Source organism: Phocoena sinus, chromosome 14, assembly GCF_008692025.1.
Source record: "Phocoena sinus isolate mPhoSin1 chromosome 14, mPhoSin1.pri, whole genome shotgun sequence".
Taxonomy (NCBI): domain Eukaryota; kingdom Metazoa; phylum Chordata; class Mammalia; order Artiodactyla; family Phocoenidae; genus Phocoena; species Phocoena sinus.
The window spans coordinates 73,635,485-73,649,768 of NC_045776.1; the positions used below are offsets into that span (position 1 = coordinate 73,635,485).

The 14,284-nt window shown below is 39.6% G+C and overlaps 3 protein-coding genes across 5 annotated transcripts in view; 2 read left to right on the plus strand and 1 right to left on the minus strand.

The window, feature by feature from the left end:
• Positions 1–4,336, plus strand: part of MAPKAPK5 (MAPK activated protein kinase 5) — a 40,672-nt gene extending 36,336 nt beyond the window's left edge. For all 3 annotated transcript variants that reach the window (XM_032603146.1, XM_032603145.1, XM_032603148.1), the window contains one exon: positions 1,358–4,336. In XM_032603146.1, the coding sequence (XP_032459037.1) occupies positions 1,358–1,452 (95 nt within the window). In that variant the 3' untranslated portion in view covers positions 1,453–4,336. The remainder of the gene's footprint in view (positions 1–1,357) is intronic.
• A 1,306-nt stretch (positions 4,337–5,642) lies between these two features.
• LOC116765031 (disintegrin and metalloproteinase domain-containing protein 1a-like) lies at positions 5,643–8,391 on the plus strand. Its single transcript, XM_032654069.1, has one exon. It carries the CDS (start codon positions 5,854–5,856, stop codon positions 8,389–8,391), a length of 2,538 nt encoding a protein of 845 aa, XP_032509960.1. The 5' UTR covers positions 5,643–5,853.
• Positions 8,392–9,043: 652 nt separating this feature from the next.
• TMEM116 (transmembrane protein 116) overlaps positions 9,044–14,284 on the minus strand; it is a 112,772-nt gene continuing 107,531 nt past the window's right edge. The window contains exon 11 of the mRNA XM_032603152.1: positions 9,044–9,265. Coding sequence (XP_032459043.1) covers positions 9,203–9,265 — 63 coding nt within the window. The 3' untranslated portion in view covers positions 9,044–9,202. The remainder of the gene's footprint in view (positions 9,266–14,284) is intronic.

Here is a 14,284-nt window from a genome sequence, read left to right on the forward strand (position 1 = left end):
GTGTGTTTTTTGAGCTGCTTTTGTATTGTCTTTCTACTTTAGCAGACTAAACTAGACTTAAGGTCTAGGATGCTCAGGGAAGGAAGCAAACTCATTGCCTAGCTTGATTCTTGGACATGAGAAATCCAAAGTGCTAGCCTGGCCATTCCCATACTTGGAGGAGATTAGCTTCCCTAGGATTTTTTTTATTTTTGAAGATTTTGAAATATCAATACAGAAAAGTGATCACATTTGAGGTATGCACGTCCGATGAATTTTCACAAAGTGAACACTCCCATGTAACAGGCACCTAGAACATGTAGTGGAGCATGTGCCCTCTTTTAACTGCTACCTCCCTCCTCACAAGGGTAATTATGATCCCAGTTTCTAGCAGTATGTATTAGTTTTGCCTGGTTTTATATTTTATGTAAGTGGAGTCAGAGAAGTCTATGTTCTTTTGTGTCTGGCTTCTTTTAGTCAAGATTATATTTGTGAGATTCAACCATATTGTGTGTAGCAGCAATTCATTCTCATATATATGTATGTAACTATATATATATTCTCTCTGTATATATTTTTCTCCATATATATACACATATATATTTTTTGTATTTATATCTATCCATTCTGCTGTTGAACGGACATATGGGTTGTTTCCAGGTTTTGGTAATTAAGGAAAGCACTGCTATAAACACTCTTGTGTACATCTTTTATGAATATTTTAATGAACTCACTTCTCTTATGTATCTAGGATTGGAGTTGCTGGTTCATGGGGATATTCATCTGTTTAGCTTCAGTAGGTACTGCCACCAGTTTTCCAAAATGGTTGTACCAATTTACACTTCGACTAGCAGTGTTTGAGGGTTCTAGTTATTCTATATCCACACCAACCCTTGCTATTGTCTTTTTCATTTCAGTCATTCTGATTAATAAGTACTACTGGTATTGCGTGTCATTTTACTTTGCCTTTCCCTGATGACTATGAGCTTAAGCACGTTTTAATGTTTATTGGCCATTTAGATTTTGTTAAGTGCCTATTCTTTTGCCCATTTTTCTATTGAGTTGTATCTCTCTTATAGATGTGTAGGAGTTCTTTATATAGTCCGGATATGAGTTCTGTTGTCGACATACATATCACAAAGAACTTCTCCCTCTTTGTGGTTTCTTGCTGTGCTGTTGTACTGAACATTGGATTTTTACAGCCAGGTTAATAAGCTGCTCAGTTCTACTTGAAAAATGGGGGAGTTGAACTGCTTTTGATCAGTGTTGGTGATGGTTCCTCACATACTGGTGAGATGTACCTTATTGGGGCTCTGTCAAGAATCTTATCACCTCCCAAACAGTTTGGAGACTGACCTTTTTCTTTTTTGGGTTTCAGGTCGTGGATTCACAGATAAAGTAGATCGACTAAAACTGGCAGAAATTGTGAAGCAAGTGATAGAAGAGCAAACCACATCCCACGAATCCCAATAATGACAGCTTCAGACTTTGTTTTTTAACAAGTTGAAAATTTATTCATTAATGTATAATTTGTATGTAAATTAATAAATCATAATTTCATTTCCACATTGCTTAAAGATGCTGTATAAATTTAGATACAGGATTTACTTATAGTTCATTTGTTTTTAAGAAAAGCTCAGTTCCTAATATATTATTACTTTAGGATTGTTTAGTCATATGTGGTAAAGCTGACAGATGGTATTGTCAAGCAGGATTGTTTTATTTGTAATAAAGTATACAAAAACCATTTGCCAGTGGTAGGCAAAGGACCAACTATACTGACCTTAGTAAACAGTTGAATCAAGTACTGTGGAATCTGGTTTCAATTGCCCTGTGTATTTTACTTTCTGCACTATCAGTGGATTAGCTCTGGTGCCAAGAAATTTTTGTGGATCCATGTTGCAGACTGCTTGCCTGTTACAGGGTGCCACCTCCCATGATGGAAGAGGCAGGGAGTTGAGCCCTCATTTCTCTTATCCCTAATTCCCTAGAGAAGAGTGGTAATATTCCTTTTTTGTCATATTTTTTTAAAAGGTATTGGTGTATTTCTTAAATCTAATGGGATTCTCTATTGAGTTTATTCTTTTCATGTTTAACCAGAGCTTCAGCCCTCCCACCTCCTTTGAGATCCTACTTTGTCCTCTCCCTTTCCTGCAGCCCTCACCAGCTCCATTGCTTCTTATCTCCTTTCCCTGTTCTTCTGGCCCCTTTTATGGGATGATTTTTCTGAGAAAGTTACATATCATAAAAACTGGACTATTGGGTTAGCATCTAAAGATGGTCCAAGTTTTTTCTCTTAAAGCTACCCTTTTTCTCTAACTTTTCTGCCTGGGTTTCATGGTGGCATCCCCTGGGATGCATGTATTTTAATTTATCACCCTTCATTTTCAGGAAGCATGGTTCTGGCCCAGAGATCAGATACTTGAATAGAAAACAAGGCTGGGTGCTTTTCTACTTTGTTGTTGTACATATGGGCATCCATAACACACCATTTTTATTTATTTTTTTAGCAGTTCTTGATTGGTGGTTCTGTGTTGGTAAATGGGAGAGCTAATAGGCCAACTCCAATTCACAGAGGAGAAGAAAAGGATCAGTAGGCTCAGTTATTCAGTTTCATCCCATCAAATTCTCTTCAATCAAAATCAACCCCACAGAGCTCACTTATTTTCTAACTCTTCCACTTTGTTGAGTATGTCTTCAGGGTGACATTTGCTTAGTATGTCCCATATGTGTGTGAATGACTGTAGGAATATATGATAAAAACATTAAGTATCTCTTAGAAATTACCTTACACATTGGTTCCCTTTTACTTTGGAGAGTTTTAAATTCAAGGCATTTTTTGAGGTAAGGCTCACTAATCTTCGGTGATTGATAACTGCTACAAATGGATACCCTGTAAGGAGAATTCAATACTTTTTTTTTTTTTTTTTTTGAGGTACGCGGGCCTCTCACTGTTGTGGCCTCTCCCGTTGTGGAGCACAGGCTCTGGACATGCAGGCTCAGAGGCCATGGCTCACGGGCCTAGCCGCTCCGTGGCATGTGGGATCTTCCCGGACTGGGGCACGAACCCGCGTCCCCTGCATCAGCAGGCGGACTCTCAACCACTGCACCACCAGGGAAGCCCGAGAATTCAGTACTTTTAAACATGGCAGAATCTAACAAACAGGCAGCAGAGAAAAACAAAATGTTTTCTCATTTACTAACCAGAAAACTTAGCTGAGAGTTGAATTAAGGGTTGAATTATTCTGTTTTTTCAGTGAAATGCAGTCTTACAAATCAAAATCACTTCTTACAATCAGGAAAAACTCTGCAGTTGTTTCTGGAACAACTGAATACCTGTTATTTTTCTTATCTTAGGGTAGAGGTTCAGTATTCGCTTGGGAGAGAAAGGCAGTAATTAACTTTGTTACTCTTCTTTTTCTTCAGAGGAATCTTCTAGCATGCCCAGTCTACCATTAACTTCTCAAATTTGTTATCTGGGTGTCTTCTAGAGGCTCAAGATGATTTCCTTCCCTGTGTGGTGAATTTTAGGCATGATCTAAAAGGGTATCCAAAAGATTCTTCCTTTTACTCTGAGCAGCAGTTGCCCGTGTCTCTTTAGTCTGAATTAAACTGGCCGTGAAAATGAGTGCTGTATCCAGACAGGTCCATGCTGAAAGTTTGTGAATACCCTGGAGGATGCTCTAGCTGTTGTAACTCAAAAGTGGGTCCTATCCTACAGAGAGCTCCTTGACAAAACAACAGCTTCCAAAAGACTCAGCAATGTTTGGTCTTTAAAGTGGAGTGTTGTTTATGGAATTTGTTTGTAGGCTTTAACTTTACCAGTCAGGTTTACTAATAAAACATTCACATGTACTGGAAGTGAAACACAATCATCCTTGTCTCTTTTGGCCTGTCTAATGCCTGTACCTGCAGGAAGTTCACACTGTAAGAACAGTTCTCATAGGCAGGAGGTTAGAGTCTTCAGTTTTCCTACATGATTTGCTAACCCTCTGCTTACTATAAAACCATTACTCAAATACCTTTAGACTTTACCATAGTTATTAATCTGCTTGATGCGAAACAACTTTTGTATTTTTCTAGCTAATGTATTGTATAAGCTATAGGAGAACACGTGGGAAATTTATTGTCTGAAACATATGATAGGAGGAACTGCTTTTTAAAGAGTTTTGTTTTTGTATTCATTTGAGATAGAACAAGTTGAAGGAATTATTGGTTGAAGAAGTCAAATGATTTAAATCAGATCTTGTGTGTGAATGCTTGCGTGCGTGTGTATTTATTGAAGAAAATGTGTCTCAATTTGAGAACTGGAAAATTGGATATTTGATTTTAATTATATTTTTATTTATTTAAAAAAGTAGAAGTGGTCTTTCATTATTGATTTTTTTGTCCCACAGAATGACTTAAATTTTCCCTGCCTGTTTGGTTAAGACACAGGGAAACATCTTAAATCTGTGATCATTTCCAAGTTACATAATTTTAAGAGGCTTTCCTCTTATACAGAACACAAGGAGAAAAGAAATCCAGCTGGAAATCATTTCACCATTTTTGCTATAAATTTTTTAATGTGTTTGTGATATGATAGTATTAATTTTCTTGCTAGATGTAGATGATTAATTTTTTCATCTGTATTAGGAATTAAATATTATTAACTGGGGATAATGAGTTGATCTACTCTCATGCTTATATCTGAGATCTTGTAGTACTATTCCATTCTCTTTTGAATTATATAAGGCATTTCTCCATTTTTGTGTGGTACTTATAGCCATAACCCTTATTTTGAAGGTTTTATATTGTAGATATTTGACTTAATATAAAATTATTTTTATGCAAGATAAAAGATGTAGAGTCTTTAGTTCATCTTATGATGCAAAGGAGAATAACTGGGCAAGGAATGTGGTTAAATAGGGCTTTTTTCCTTTTAAATTTATACTGCTAAATACACCAGGAGATCAACATCAAAATCAAATCCAAGGACTTCCATAGACATTACAGTTCAAGAAGTCTTTAAAAAGCTCTTATACAGTCCATTTTTATTTTCTTGATGAAATGGTAACTAGATACCTGGTTAATCAGAGTTTAGTTTTATTCCAGACTTTGTTTTTATGTTGGGAGGAACTGAACTTTGATCTTAGTCACTTGTAAGTCTCCGTAGTGAAACTGAACTCCTTTCATTTAACACTTAGTACGTTTGTGCATTAGGAAAACTTATTAGAGGAAAATTATGTATATATGCAGACACAAAGTGGCTAAACTCATCTGTTATGAACAAAAGTTAATGAGGGAGAATTTGTGCATCCACATACAAGTTTTCTTGAATTAAAGGAGAAAAACCAGACCCTGACAAAGGAGGGCTGGACTGAAAAACAGTACCCTCAATACTACAGAAATGAGGAAAAGAGGTAATGGGCAACAGAGAGCTTCGTCCTGCTCTGAGATCCCGAAGAATCCCCATCCCCTCCCCCCTGACCTCCTGCCAGAATGTTGGGTTTCAAAGAATGCGCAGATTAACGGATATCAGGAGTAGTGTGGCCCTGGGCTGAGGATAAGGATAATTTACCTGAGTAACAGTCCTGGCTGAATCATTACAGGCCTTCTACTTGGTATATCTCTGTGTAAGCGTAAAGGGAACTTAGCCAAGGAACATTAAAACCATTGCTGTTGGAAGGAAGTCATATAGTAAGGAAACCACTGAAGGCCGAGAGAAAAGCAAGAACAGAAACACAGCCCCAAGGTCTCTAAGACTGAGTTGGGCAGTACCCACCCATAAGGGAGCCAGCATAGATCTGAAGTGAATACCTGTGACAGAGGGTCTGCGTGTCAGGGAAAGCTGCTGCTGCTGGACATAGGCCCTGCATCATCAACTGATTTAACATGGCAGCATCTGTGACACACTCTGCCTCTATACTGCCTTCTCTACGGAAAAACCAAGTGGCCCTGAAGGAGGGTAAGATAAAGTTTCAGACTTGGGCTCAGCAGAAGAGGGATTTGAGGCTGGGGGCAGTGCCAGGATCTTCATGTTTCAGTTTGAGGATTGTGTTGCTGTTGGTGATTTCTCTGCCAAGCTTGTACTGTGACCTGGGATCAGTATATTACTCTTCCTATGAAACAGTCACCCCCAAGAGTCTGACAGTGGAAGGAAGGGAAGACCAAGTGGAAAAGCTCTCCTATGTGCTATTTATGCAGGGCCAGAAACAGCTGATTCACCTGAAGGTGAAGAGAGACTATTTTGTGAATAACTTTCCAGTCTTCAGCTACCACAATGGCATCCTGGGGCAAGAAATGTCTTTCATCTCACATGACTGTCATTATGAAGGCTACATAGAAGGAGTCCCAGGTTCTTTTGTTTCTGTCAACACCTGTTCAGGCCTCAGAGGCATCCTGATTAAGGAGGCAAAATCCTATGGCATTGAGCCCATTCACTCTTCAAAACGGTTTGAACATGTGTTGTACACCATGGCCCATGAAGCTCTAGTCTCCTGTAGTGTCACTTCCAATGACAGCCAAGTGGCATTCACCAGCCGGCAACAGGAGAGCAGCAAGCCTCGCAGTCAGCAGGTGCCATCCTACTTGTGGTCACATACCAAATATGTGGAGATGTTTGTCGTGGTCGACAACCTGCGGTTCCAAATGTGGGGCAGTGACGTCAATGAGACAGTCCAGAGAGTAATGGACATCATTGCTCTGGCCAACAGCTTCACTAGGGGAATAAACACAGAGGTGGTGCTGGCTGGAATGGAGATCTGGACCGAGGGGGACCTCATACAGGTCCCAGTGGACCTGCAAGTTGCACTCAGGCATTTCAATAGCTGGAGACAAGAGAGGCTCTTCCATCGCGTGAAGCATGATGTTGCCCACATGATCGTTGGACACCATCCTAAAGGGGATACAGGGCAGGCATTTCTCAGCGGTGCCTGTTCAAGTGGTTTTGCAGCAGCCGTTGAATCCTTCCACCATGAGGATGTCCTCCTGTTTGCAGCGCTCATGGTCCATGAGCTTGGGCACAACTTGGGTATTCCGCATGACCATTCGGCCTGCGTTTGTAAAGATAAACCCTTTGGCCTCATGCGTGAAAATATCACTAAAGAAAGTGGCTTCAGCAACTGCAGCTCTGACTTCTTCTACCAGTTCCTCTGGGAACACAAAGGGGCCTGCCTATTTAACAAGCCTGGGCCCAAAGGCCGCGTACGGAGGGATTCCCGCTGTGGAAATGGTGTTGTAGAAGAGGGGGAGCAGTGTGACTGTGGTTCTGACTGTGACAATCACCCATGCTGTGACCAAACATGTAGGCTGAAGGAGAATGCAGAGTGTGGTGATGGACTCTGCTGCGTTAAATGCCAACTGAAATATAAGGGATTCATGTGCCGTCCTGCCTTGGGGGAGTGTGACCTCCCAGAGTATTGTGATGGTTCCTCTGGAGAATGCCCCATAGACAGCTATAAGATAGATGGTACAGTGTGTGACAGAATTCACTATTGCGCTGGAGGTCGCTGTAAGAACCCTGATAATCAGTGCATGGATATATATGGGTTCTCTGCAAGGTCTGCCCCAGAAAACTGTTACATTTCAATGAACAGAAGAGGGGACCGGTTTGGAAACTGTGGTATTACCAACTCACCTAGGTTAAGATATTTGAAGTGTGTAGATGATAATATATTTTGTGGGAAACTTATATGTACAAATGTTAGACAGGTACCACAAATCAAACCAAATCATACACTGATCCAGGTCGCTCATGAAGATGACTGGTGCTGGAGCATGGATGCCTATAACACTACTGATATCCCTGATGATGGAGATGTACACACTGGCACTCTTTGTGCTCCAAACAAAGTCTGTGTAAATTACTCTTGTACTGATTATGCTGTGCTAAAGTATGACTGCAAACCAGCAGAAATGTGTAATGGTAAAGGAGTTTGCAACAATTTTAGGCACTGCCATTGTCAGGCTGGCTATGCTCCCCCTGACTGCAGAGGTCCAGGAGATGGTGGTAGTGTAGACAGTGGTCCACCTGGCAAACCAACTGAAATTCAAAGTGTAGGTCTAGGTGGTGGTTCTTTTCATCGTAGCATTCAGTTTAGAAATGTTGGCAAGCTAATTTTCATACTCCCTTCATTTCTTTTAATATTGTTGTTAGTTTTAATATTTTACATTACCCTCAGGGCTGTAAATGAGTCAGTAGAGACCCTAGGGCATACCTTGGAGCAAAGTTCAGAGGAAACCACTAGTGAGGGATTCTTAACGAAGTTTCTACCAGTGGGGCTACAGGAGGAGGAGTCAGAAGAGAAGGACCAGGAAGAGGAGGCCCCCCCACCGGAGGAGGCCCCCTTGCCGCTGCTGGAGGCTCCCCCCCCGCTGGAGGCAATGCTGCTGCCGCCGGAAGCCCCACCAACAGGAGAGCCAGCACCATAAGAGGTAGCAGGTAAAGGAAAAGGATAACCAAAGGCAGAAGTGTATTGGTGGAAGAATCCAAAAATATCGAATATCTCAAGCACTGAGTGGGAAAGAGGGGCTCAGAGAAGCAAAGGTGAAGTGAGAATTGATGGCTTCTGTAGCTCTGAACAGGATATATAGTCTACAGAAACATACTAACATGGGAACAGAGACGCCCCTGCTTTCAGTATTCATTTTAGTAATTTGGTTATATGTTCATATATGAACTCATAAAATATTCAATTTTTTGCTTTTTTCCCATTTCATGAAACAATTTTATTTAAGCTCTTCTCATGAATCATACCTATCAATATCATCTTTCATTTGGGCCAATTTCTGATCTGAAATTACTTTTCAGGGCCTACCATCTTCCATCTACATTGTTTGATACACAGTATTATCTCTACCTATGACTATCACAGGGTCATTAATCCCACTCATAACACATTATCTTAAAAATGTTATCTGTTGAGTAATCTAATTTGCTCCAAAAGTTGCTATTCACGAATAAAAGGTAATTTAAAATAAATAAAAAGCTATTTTAAGATGAAGCATCGCTTCAGACTCCATACAGCCTAGTCCTTGAGGCTTCTTTATTTTGGGGCTCTCTTGGAAGGGGCTACATCTGATCCAGGGTTGTCCGATCACCCTGGGTCTGGGTGCATGGGGGAAGGGGAGCAACTTAGGCAAGAGACAACCTTGTCTAGTGCAGAGTTCAATTGAAAGTATTAATCGTTCCTTCTTTTCTGTTTTTCGACTGCACTTATTATATTTATTTCTCATTTCCTTTTTAAGTTAACATATTGTTGACTGACAGTCCAAAGGAACAGAGCTTTGGAGGGTAGTCAATTGTCTGTAAAGAGAGCACATACAATATAACATTATGCATTCTGTGCAAGACACTGTGCTACTTTACATTTGTTGTCTTAAATTAATCCTCCCATCCACCCTATGAGACCTCCATCTTGTACATGAAGAAACAGAGACCAAAGACTTTTGCTCTAGAGTTGATAAGGGGTGGAACCTGCATACGGCCCCAGGTATGACTGAATCTACATTCGCCACTGCCTCGTGAGCCTGTTCCTTTAGTAAAAAAAAGTGAGCAGGAAGACAACTGACATGTCCTTAATTGCCCAGGTGATTAGTGATGTTGAGCACCTTTTCATGGACCTGTTGGCCATCTTTATGTCTTCTTTGGGAAAATGTCTATTCAGATTCTCTGTCCATTTTTAAATTGGACTTTTTTCTTTTTGATATTGAGTTGTATAAGTTCTTTTTATATTTGGATATTAACCCCATATCAGATATATGATTTGCAAATATTTTTTCCCATTCGATAGGTTGACTTCATTTTGTTGATGATTTCCTTTGCTGTGCAGAAAGAAGCCTTTTAGTTTGATGTAGTTCCACTTGTTTTTTCTTTCCTTTTAAAATATTTATTTATTTGGCTGCTCCGTGTCTTAGTTGCAGCATGCAGGATGTTCATTGCCACGTGAGGGATCTTCCTTGAGGCACGCAGGATCTTTAGTTGCAGCACGCAGGCTTTTAGTTGCGGCATGTAGGATCTAGTTCCCTGACCAGGGATCGAACCCAGGCCCCCTGCATTAGGAGCATGGAGTCTTAACCACTGGATCACCAGGGAAGTCCCTAGTTCCACTTGTTTTTGCATTTGTTGCCTTGGCTTTTGGTGTCAAATCCAAAAAGCCATTGTCAAGGCCAGTGTCAAAGAGCTTACTGCCTATGTTTTTTTCCTAGGAGTTTTATGGTTTCAGATCTTATTTTCACATCTTTAACCCATTTTGAGTTAATTTTTGTATATGGTATAAGACAGTGATGCACTTTCATTTTATGCATGTGGTTGTTCAGTTTTCCCCTTTATTGAAGAGACTGTTCTTTCCTCATTGTATATTCTTGGCTTTTTTGTTGTAAATTAATTGACTATATATGTATGAGTTTATTTCTGAGCTTTCTATTCTGTTCCATTGATCTATGTGTCTGTTTTTATGCCAATACCATAGTGTTTTGATTACTATAGCTTTGTAATATAGTTTGAAATCAGGAAGCATTATGCTTCCAGCTTTGTTCTTTTTTATCAAGACTGCTTTGGCTATCTGGGGTCTTTCATAGTTCCAAACAAATTTTAGGATTATTTGTTCTATGTATGTGGTAAATGTCATTGGAATTTTGATAGTGATTGCACTGAGTCTACAGATTGCTTTGGGTATTATGGAAATTTTTTTTTTTTGCGGTACGTGGGCCTCTCACCGTTGTGGCCTCTCCCGCTGAATTCATTTATTATAGTTCTAACAGTATTTTGGTTGAGTCTTTAGGGCTTTTTATATATAACATGTCATCTGCAAGTAGTGACAGTTTTACTTCTTCCTTTTTCTTTTTTTTTTTTTTTTTTTTTTTTCGGTACGCGCCTCCCACTGCTGTGGCCCCTCCTGTTGCGGAGCACAGGCTCCAGACGTGCAGGCTCAGCAGCCATGGCTCACAGGCCCAGCTGCCCCGCGGCATGAGGGATCCCCCCAGACCGGGGCACGAACCCGCATCCCCCGCATCAGCAAGCAGACTCCCAACCACTGCGCCACCAGGGAAGCCCACGTCTTCCTTTTTGATTTGGATGCTTTTATTCCTTTTTCTTGCCTAACTGCTCTGCCTATGACTTTTAATACTATGTTGAATAAAAGTGGTGAAAGTGGGCATCCTTGTGCTGTTACTGATCTTAGAGGAAAAGCTTTCAGCTTTTTCACCACTGAGCATAATGTTAGCAATGGGCTCAAATTTCATTCTTGAGTAGAATTAATCATTTGGGGTGGGTGTGGACCAAAATCTCACTGAAGTAGTCTCTTAAAAAAAACAAAACAAAAAACAAAGGCAATCTTTCTCCACCAATGAAAATGCTGAACAACTTTAAAATAATTTTCACCTGCTTCTATACATAAAGCTGTCAAAATATTTAAGCTCCATTATTACACAACCTAAATGTACAACGTTAGATGAATGGATAAAGAAGATGTGGTACATATATACAATGGAATATTACTCAGCTGTAAAAAGGAACGAAACTGGGTCATTTGCAGAGATGTGGATGGACCTAGAGTCTGTCATACAGAGTGAAGTAAGGCAGAAAGAGAAAAACAAATATTGTAAATTAACACATATATGTGGAATCTCGAAAAATGGTACAGATGAACCTATCTGTAGGTCAGGAATAGAGTTGCAGACGTAGAGAATGGACATGTGGACACAGGGGGGTAAGGCGAGGGTGGGACGAATTAGGAAATTAGGTTTTACATAAATACACTACCATGTGTAAAATAGATAGCTAGTGGGAACCTGCTGTATAGCACAGGGAGCTCAGCTTGGTGAGCTGTGACGACCTAGATGGGTGGGATGGCAGAGTGGGAGGGAGGTGCAAGAGGGAAGGGATATAGGTATATATATATAGCTGATTCACTTCACTGTACAGCAGAAACTAACACAACATTGTAAAGCAATTTTACTCCAATTAAAAAAAAAAGGCTATCTTCCTCTAGCAACGAAAATGATGAACAACTTTAAAATAATTTTTCACCTGCTTCTATACATAAAGCTGTCAAAATATTTAAGCTCCGTTATCACACTCCATAATATATGTCATGGCTCCAGGTGATTACTCTGGAATGAGGAGATGAATCTTTCGTAACCCTCCCCCCAGAAATATGCACACTCCACCACCTTATGTTCTGTTATGGAAAATCCTTCTAATTCCAGATGCTGATTGGTGGGGGGAGCTAAATACTTTGACTATGACCTTACCTATGAGATAGATTTTGTGTTTTTGAAACCTGTAGCATAATGAACTATAATTACAGACATTTCAAATTCTCAGTAGTTTTTGCTTAATCAGAGTCAAAGGCAAAATCTGCATTTACTTGTGGGAGAACCTTTCAGTGAAATTTTAAGATAAAACTCAAGGCCTATTCCTCACTAGAGTGGTTGAGACATGATTTATACAGCTCGACTAAACTTAAAGATGAGCTGTCTTCAGTGTAGGCAAAATTACATCCTTATGGAGCTCATTGTAATGTTGATCACTGAGAAGGAAGGATTTTGTTGAGAGAAAAGTTGGAAGTTGGGGACCTAGGGTCTGTTTAAGAGGGTCCAGGTAAAGGACCGAGGCACAAGAGGCTGGAAGGTACTGCCCTCTGGAAGACTGCTGCCTCTTGAGTTTTGATGCATTGATGTCACACATCCATTATCTCCTGTTTTCTGAATTGTAATCCCTGTTATTTTCAGAAAGCCCAGACCCAAATACTTTTTTAAAATGGGATCCTATCCTACATGCTCCATTTATTTTGGACTCCCTCCCTTTAAGAAGATGCTATCTTAATTTATTTCATGATCATCTCCTCTTTTTACCCCCTTCACTGGCTGCAGCTCTCACTTTGTTCTTGAAAATCACTGCTAACTTAGTGTACAACTTTCCATATCCTTTTCCATAGTCATGTAAGTATATATACATATATATATATATATATATATATATATATATATATATATATATATATATAGTGTGTGTGTTTTAGGGGTAATCTTTTAAAATTGAGCTCACATTATTTATATTCCTTTGAATCTTGCTTTTCTCTGCATAGTGGCAAGCTCAGCAAGTCATCCTATATTTCTAAATCATTTCTTTTCATGACTGCATAGTATTCCATGGTATTTTGTTAAGTATCTTCTACAGTTAACTCAACCATTTTCAATAGTTGGCCATGAATTTTGTTTCCATGGTTTTGTTTTTAGCCTCTACAAATAATACTGCCAACAAAATACTTCTAAATACACAAATCTGAATATAGTACATCTAGGATTTTCTTCTGGGCCCTATTCTCCAACTATGCTATCTTCCTGTTATTCCTTTCTCTTCTCCACCACTCCTCTTGGCAGAATTCTACTCTCAGGATGACTGACAGACATGTTCAGGAAACTAAGACCAGGTGAGAAGCACCTCCCAGTATCATGCTTCAAGCAATCCTGTTACCTTGAGTTAACTCAAGCTTTGGCTGCTTGTGTTGTGCTGGTTCTGAGAGGCAGTAACTCCACAGCTAGAATTCATTATTGCTAGCAGGGGATAAGGCTGAGGTGATTTATGGGAGCCTGCCCCTCTCCTTTAAGGCCTTGCAGAGGTAGTTTCAGAGGACATCTCTCTATGAAAAAAAAATTAACAAATTTTCCCAGACACCTCATTAAGGGTTTAGGAATAGTACATTGGGCTTTGGGGCCTTCTGCTCCTTCAATGCACTCACTAAGATGGAATCTAAACTTCTAATCCAGGCATACCACTTCCTATACCACTGGCCAACTCTAGGGCTATTTTGAGAGGTTGGCTAAATCATTTGGGTTTTGAAGTCACAGTGATTTAGCTCTGAATCTCTACTCATCTTTCTTAGCAGTGAGTTTGGATAACTTAATTTTACCCTATGAACATCAGTTTTTTTCAACCATAAAACTGGATAAATCATAAATACCCTGCAGTGTTATCGTGTGGATTACTAATATGTAAAACTTTTAGACTTCTGCTCAGAACAAAATAAAGTCAATAAATATTTGTCCAGGTTACTATTGTTTTCCTTTGTTGCATATCATATTAACAAATTAGGCCTTTATAGGGTATTTCCTGCCCATCCTACATCCTCTTAATCTCCACAAGTTATAACAAGTTATAAATCCCAGAAATTTCTAACTAGGGTCTACCCTGAAATGAGGACTCAGTTTATGCTTTCCAAAAATTCCACTTACATTTAACTAGATCAAACTGTCTTCTTTTTTTGTAATACTTATCTTCTTAAATGAATATTTATGGGAAAAAAACCTGTCAGGAAGTTAT

Coding starts and splice junctions, on each gene's coding strand:
- LOC116765031 (XM_032654069.1), top strand. CDS start 5,854: ATGGCAGCATCTGTGACACACTCTGCCTCTATACTGCCTTCTCTACGG.